The sequence below is a fragment of the Cannabis sativa genome, chromosome 2 (assembly GCF_029168945.1).
Source record: "Cannabis sativa cultivar Pink pepper isolate KNU-18-1 chromosome 2, ASM2916894v1, whole genome shotgun sequence".
Lineage (NCBI taxonomy): Eukaryota > Viridiplantae > Streptophyta > Magnoliopsida > Rosales > Cannabaceae > Cannabis > Cannabis sativa.
In genome coordinates this window covers 44063637-44071071 of record NC_083602.1, presented here as the reverse complement: position 1 = coordinate 44071071, position 7435 = coordinate 44063637, and the positions used below count along the sequence as shown (strand labels likewise).

At 40.4% G+C, this 7435-nt stretch overlaps 1 protein-coding gene across 1 annotated transcript; it reads right to left on the bottom strand.

Moving 5' to 3' along the window:
- Window positions 1–4972: 4972 nt before the first annotated feature.
- LOC133034315 (uncharacterized) lies at window positions 4973–7021 on the bottom strand. Its single transcript, XM_061109373.1, has 4 exons — window positions 6557–7021; window positions 6234–6376; window positions 5995–6085; window positions 4973–5908 (listed from the first exon to the last, which is right to left on the bottom strand). Exons 1-4 carry the CDS (start codon window positions 7019–7021, stop codon window positions 4973–4975), a joined length of 1635 nt encoding a protein of 544 aa, XP_060965356.1.
- Window positions 7022–7435: the final 414 nt, after the last annotated feature.

The window sequence follows — 7435 nt, the reverse complement described above, 5'->3', positions numbered from 1 at the left end:
TCTCAACTAGTATGGTTACCATGGGCCTATATATCTGAGCTTCCAATAAGCAGATCTAGAATTTACCAAGTAAATTCATTGGCTTATTAATTCCTTGTTGCATCCACCATAGAACTTGGAATTGCACTCTTAGTTATATAGAACGCTCTATATGTTCCACGATATAGATACGCTATTAGTTATCCATTGTTATAATCCCAATAATCAATGATCCTCTATAGATGATTTACATTGTATAGGGATTAATTTACCGTTACACCCTTCAATGTATTTTATCCTTAAAACACTTAGCCACCTATAAATGATATTTCAGTGAACTAACATAATCACTGGAATGAGTACTCAACCATTTATCTCTGTTTAGCCAAGCTCGAAGGAAATCATCATTTCACTTCTATGTCTGGATAGAAGCTATAGATTCCATATCTATGACTAGCTCTCCCACTCAATTGCACTACCATGTTCCCAAAATGTATGTATCACCCTGACCAAAAAGTAGGTTTAACTAACAAATCAAAGAACATGTATAATACTCTTGAGATCGAACCTAACCATGTCAGGATTAAGATCGTTTGATCTAGGATCAACTAGGTGATATTGAATTGAATAGATATTACGGTAAATTTATCATATCTGATTCAAGTTCAATATCGGTCCCTTTCGATGCAAACTCCATACATCTAACCCAAGCTTTACTTTAACCAATGCCCTGGAAAGGACATAACACTTATTCAAGGTGCAAGTAAACTATGTTGTAGATTATCATATCAGTTAAAACCCTGTGTATTGATAAATCTAGGAATATATATATTTAATCACACAATCTTGATTATTTTCCATTGTGCTGACGGCACAATAAACAAGAACATTAATGTGATAAGGGTTTGGATGAATTTATAAATCAAATAAACATATAAATGATAACATGAACCAAATGACACATTAAATAAGTGATGAAAATATTTCTGTGTCTTTATTGATATTTAAATCATAGAGATTACATTGAAATAGAGATTTATTTAGGGCAGAAAGCCTAACATCCCATACGTCCATGGACCAATCCTCAAGGCGCCATGCCTCCACGCATGTGGGCAGGCCCTTGAGACAAGCTACCAAACTAGTTGCATACATTAGATCTCTGTCCCTTTCCAACATGGTGCATCCGTCCCATGCGCGTATGCAAACTAGCCCACGAATGACTACCCATGTAATCTCGTGTTGAGACTCATGGCCAAGGCGCACCACAACGTCTCTGGAAGGTTTGGGCCACGTCCCGTGCAAGCGGCATACCGGCAAGCCAATCGAAACGTACCTGTTAACCTCTGGCAGCTTCATAAACGCACTACTAGGTTGGCCCGATAATGTCCATGAGCACTCCAACTCATGGAGACATATGAGTCCCCTCCTGGTCCTCATATGCCCGTCCCACTAGCCCTACTGACTAGTAGTGGCTCACTTAGCACTAAGGTGCCAGGGGTGGTGGAGCGCTTACACCAGGGTACCCCTCTTTAAATGGCATTCTGAGCTTTTAGCCTTTACCAAGAACATACATGATTTTGGCTTTGTAGACATATGACCAAGCTGCATACCAAATAACATAGTTTCACCAAACCAATTGCACCATTGTATTTCTAAGCCCAAATAAATGGCGAATACCAAGCCCCGTCCCAATCTAGACAATATTGAATATAATTACGAAAATGCCACTGCATACAAACTAACCATCAGCATGCACCACAACATGCGCCACCACTTGACCACCACTTGGCCAACTTGTGGGCATCACTTAGCTTATAACGTGCCATCTTAGCATGCACGTTACATTCTCCCCCACTATCGCAGGTCAATCTTCCTTATCTCAACTCCTAAGCTTACTCTAAGCTTCTCCCGAATCCTAAGTTTGCACTTGTCCCTCTACCTCCGTAGAACCACCCTCTTGGTGACGATCTCCCTCGCCCACTCTTGGACTTGATAAAAGAACCTGTGCCACTGTCGCTATTCAGAATCACCCATGGAGTAGTGCCTCCGCACTAGAATACTTCCCCCAACATGAATTCCTACGAGTCCATCACAACATCCCTCCAGTAAACCAAGTAGCCCTTGCAACACTAACACTGAAGCTAACATCATTTGATAGTAGCTCACCCGCCAATGTCCAATGCATACTCCTTTTGACAAGGACTAAGTATGGTGCACCCCTCAGGGTGAGGTTCGCAAACCAACAGTATCCAACGACACTTACAGAACACACTTCCACTGAAGCCAAGTCCCTCTGAAAACTTCACACGCCAACTCCATTGCACACCATCCTCTTGATGGAAATCGAACAAGACACTCTCATCGCAGGATAAAATTTAGTGCGTCCCACCTGGACGAGGCTCGCAAGCCAACTGCACCCAATGCAGCACCAAGGGCACTCTTGCACAAGATTTCTTTGTGAAGTTCACAACATTGGCCCTCCGGCCCTACGTCACACCCAAAGCTTCATGCAATAGGTCCCACTGACCCACTGCATATGTTCCCCTTCTGAGCTACTTTCACGCGGTTAATGATCTAACAATCACCCAAAACCATGAACTTTCCCTCTAGCTCCTGCTTGTGGGGGCTCTCTAACACTGTGTCACAAGTTTACTCCTAAAATCAACCCTGCATCCTCTGATGACTTGCTAACTTTTGACAAACTTGATAACACCCAGTCTTACTCTTAAGACTTGAAGTTATCCAAATCCGCTATTTCCCATCGGCATATGCTCTTTGAATCATTCGGCACAGTGTCTCATACAACACCAATGTCCCCATAAACACAAAGCATGCCCATAACATGCCGCAAACTAGCTCAGTATATATCTCAGCCTACGCCCCTACATATTTTCTATTTGCAGCTTGCAACAATCATGCAAGTCTTTGCACTGAACAACCCATCTGTTGTAGTGTTTCCCTCTGGATTCACACACCGAAACTAAACAAGTATCCTGATTCTTCAAACACATGAATCAGTGGGCTCCCCCACTTCAACTTGGGAAGAACTTCTCTCTTAGAGGAATACCCCTCAAGATATAGCTCGCAAGCTAACTGCATACTCACATACGGTCCCTCCATTCCAAACGTCACTTTGATGAAGATGTTGAACTAATGTCTCGGCCATTCTGACTCTTCACCCCTCGACATTTCAATGTTGCCTTAGTACCTTAGTCCTGCCAACTTTCACCTAATGCCAACATTCCCATGGTATTATCTTAGTACCTGAGTCCTCCGGACTTTCACTCTCGATAACTAGCACTACCTGTGTTACGAGTCTTCTTGACTTTACATCCTAAACAACAATCAATCTCCACGATACTCATCTTGATGCTTGTAATGAATCCCTAGTCTGATGAGTGAACCGTGAAGGTCTTTCCCCCACTTCATCTGTTGGCGTCCCCGACAACATGCCTACACGCGAATGCCTAACCACCACAACTCTTCATGCACACCATGCCATCTAAAAGTGCATCCCACAGGATGTGACTCTCGAGTCAACTATCTCATATAGCACCCCCGTCGATTTCCATATGCATGCAATGCCCGCTCAACAATCCAACTGATTCACACTTGCATTACACCCTTCTAGCTCCCACGATGCACTAATTTCCAATGATGCAGCCCTCTGGCCTTCATGCAAACTCTAGCACCGTTGTTGACCTTCGCAGCCTCACATGACTACTAAGTCTCACTGGCATGACCTTCTAACCTCCACACAAACTCTAGCACCATCTCAACGCTTGCGCTCGATCTTCTTAGCCCTACTGGCTTCTTTGATGCATTCATTCCACAACTCTGCATCTCTATCGATGCCTTTGTGTGACTTACGTCCTCTGGCACTTTAACAAGCCAACACATCCCACTCAACTGTCTTGGCGCTTCCATATGGATCAAATAAAAGTCACACGCAAACACCTCCAAGTACAATTGTAATATCCCGATAAGACAAATGGTAAATAATTAGGGTTTATATTTATATTATGGGTTAATTAGGTAATAAGTGGGATTATGATCCACTAATCTATTTCAGCATAAAATTTAAATTTTTCTATAAGTGAGTAAATAAGCGTAATTTATTAATTACGGAGATTTATATAGCATGTGTGAATGTAATATAAGCTATATGTGGAATAAAAATATTTTTAGGTCCGGGGACCCTAAAGATCGGATAAGTGGATAAATAAGCGTAATTTGTTAATTACGGAGATTTATTTAAAATACGTGGATATAATATGAGTTATTTGTAAAATAAAAATATTTTCATATTCGGCGACCCTAAAGACCCGATTGGAGGCCAAAAATGTCACAACAGTTTTAGTTAGAAATATTGATGAGATTATTGGGATAAGTTGATTTTAGATATACCAGAGTATTTTGGGGTACTCAGAGTTGGCTAATTATCCTAGAAATAGAAGTTTCTTAGTGGCTAAGAAATAATAAGATAACTATTAATAATAAAGTTTTTATTAATATTATATTATTATATTATTATTATATTATTATTAAAATTTTAACTTTCACGCTGATTGATGAAAGTTGATATATATATTATATAAATTATATTTTTTTTTGATAAATCAGTGAGTTGTATTTGCATAAACCAATCATTTGTACATCCTAATGACACCATTAAAGGCCCAAGAAATTCTAGTTACAATCGGGTATACCAGTATATTCAAGATGCACAATATACCGATTACAAGGATTGTATTCAATCTCTATCCTTGCTGGTTATTTTCTATGGTTGAAACATGGATAATCTCATCCTTCTCTTTTATCTCTGCAATAAGATGATCAATTGCCACCTGCTCTCCCTTCCAAATGACTACATTTCTCACAGTCCATACATGATAAACCATTGAGGCAGTCGTAGCAGTAAACACCTGCTTATGCCCCCTGGTTCTTTTAGCCATGCCGATCCATCTTATGATGTTAGGCAAATTACCACTTTTCATCTTCCATCCCAGCCATTTTTAATGCTTTTGAGGACCATCTCTGCAACCGAACACTCAAAAAACAAGTGTTGGGCAGTTTCTTTTCCTTCCTTGCAATGCGGACCTTCACCAAGCTGGATTCCCATGCTGAACAACCTATCCTTTGTCTTCAACCTCCCATGCATAGCTAGCCATAAAATGAAACTATGTTTAGGTAAGGTTAAACGAGCCCATACCTCTTTACTCCAAAGTGATTTTGTCAAGGAAGGAGCAAGCATTCTATACCCTGCTGCTATAGAGAACTTATGTGCAGTAAATTCTCTTATATCAGTCAACCCTTTTACTTGATCCTTTAGAGCCACCAACTTCTTCCAATACCAACTTACATGGATGGAAGGAGAATGGCTCCACCAATCCCCTTTCTTCAAGTATACCCTCTGAATCCATCTCATCCATAAGGACTCTTTGTTGTTTGCAATTGCCCAAACATATTTGCACATAGCCGCTTTGTTCCATTCTTCCACTGTTTTAATGCCTAAGCCCCCTACTGATTTGGGAGAGCAAACCATGTCCCATTTGATTGCTCCACCTCCTTGAAACATTGCTTGACCTTTCCAAAGATAAGCTCTGCACACTGCTTCAATACCTTTGATAATCTTCTTCGGAAAGATGAGGATTTGACTCCAATGAGCTTGAATTGCCAATAGGACATAATTGATCAATACTGTTCTCCCTGCAAATGATAAATTTCTTGAACTCCAGCTCCGTATCCTAGTGGTCATTTTCTCAATTAGTATCTCACATTCACTTCCTGAGATCTTCTTAGCATTAATAGGTATTCCCAAGTAGGTAAAAGGTAGATTCTGCCTTGAAAACCTCGAGAGGGTCAACAGCCTCTCTACAACCGAATGCTCCATATTACTGCAATAAATTGCAGTTTTTGTGGGGCTGGGCTGCAAACCAGAGGTGATGGAAAAAGTTTCAGAGCTTGCAACAAGTACTTGACACTTCTCTCATCCCCATTGCCGAACAAAATTACATCATCTGCAAAAGCAAGGTGATTCAGCTTGAGCTCAGAACATCTATCATGAAAACCAAAGTCTTCCTTTTCCCCAATTTTCCTCATCAGTCTAGATAGGTATTCCATTCCTATTACAAATAGTAATGGAGACATTGGATCCCCTTGTCTAAGGCCTCTCTTAGATTTTAAGAATCCATGGAGGGGTTCCATTGAACATAAGAGAAAACCTAGGTGTTGAGACACATTGCATGATCAACCTGATAAAGGGAGATGGGAACTGAAGCCCTTGTAGCATCTCTTCAATGAATTGCCATTCCACAGTATCATACGCCTTTTGTATATCCAATTTAATCACACAACCTGGCTTGTTTGCTTTTCTTCCATAATGCCTGATCAAATCCTGAAAAATCATGATAATATGCCCTATAAATCTGCCTTTGATGAAGCCTCCTTGTGAGTGAGAAATGAAATCTTGCAGTATCTCTTAGATTCTAGAACTCAAAAGCTTAGTTGCAATCTTATAGATAACATTACAACAAGCAATATGCCTAAAATATTTAACAGTGTTTGGACATTTTACCTTGGGCACCAAAGTAATCATCGTTGAATTGATTTCCTTGAGAATTCTGCTACTCTCAAGGAAAGATGACACTGCTTGGAATATAGAGTCCCCAATGGAATCCCAGTTATCTTGGAAAAAGTAACTGGAATAGCCATCAGGGCCAGGAGACTTTGATCCAGGGATATCAAAAGCAGCTTTCTTCACTTCCTCTATAGTGATTTTCCTCATGAGTAGCTCTGCATGTTCTTGAGATACCACAGGACCCCTCCTCAAGACACTCTTGACCACTGACTTCCTATTCTCCATATTAGTTCCCAACAGACTCTTGTAGTACTCCAGAAAAGCCTCCTGAACCATCACTAGATCATTGACCCTCTCTCCATTTTTCTGCTCAATATAGAAGATCCTATTTTCCCTCAGTCTTTGCTTTATACTACCATGAAATAAAGCTGTGTTGTTGTCTCCCTCATGAACCCATGCCATTTTTGCTTATTGTTTCAGAAATGATACATAGTCCTGCTGAACCCTTGTATATCTCTCCCTAGCATCCTTCTCTTCAATATGTAGATCAACATTCAAAGGACTTAGCTGCAATTTAGTCTGGATGTCCTCCAATTTAGCTTTAGCCTTAGCTGTAGCAGCCTGGAAATCCATGTACCCTTCCTTATTTATCTCCTTGAGCACCCCTTCAAACATTTTCAATCTCGTGAACACCTGATACATCTTTGAACCATCAATAGGCCGCTTCCATATCTCTGCTAACATCCTCTCATACTCAGGATGAGAATTCCACATTCTAAAGTACTTGAAAGGTTAAATTCCACCATTCAACTGAGGATACAAAGTTAGAATCCCAGTAGAATGATCAAATAAACCCTCATTAAGGAAAGTAGCCTC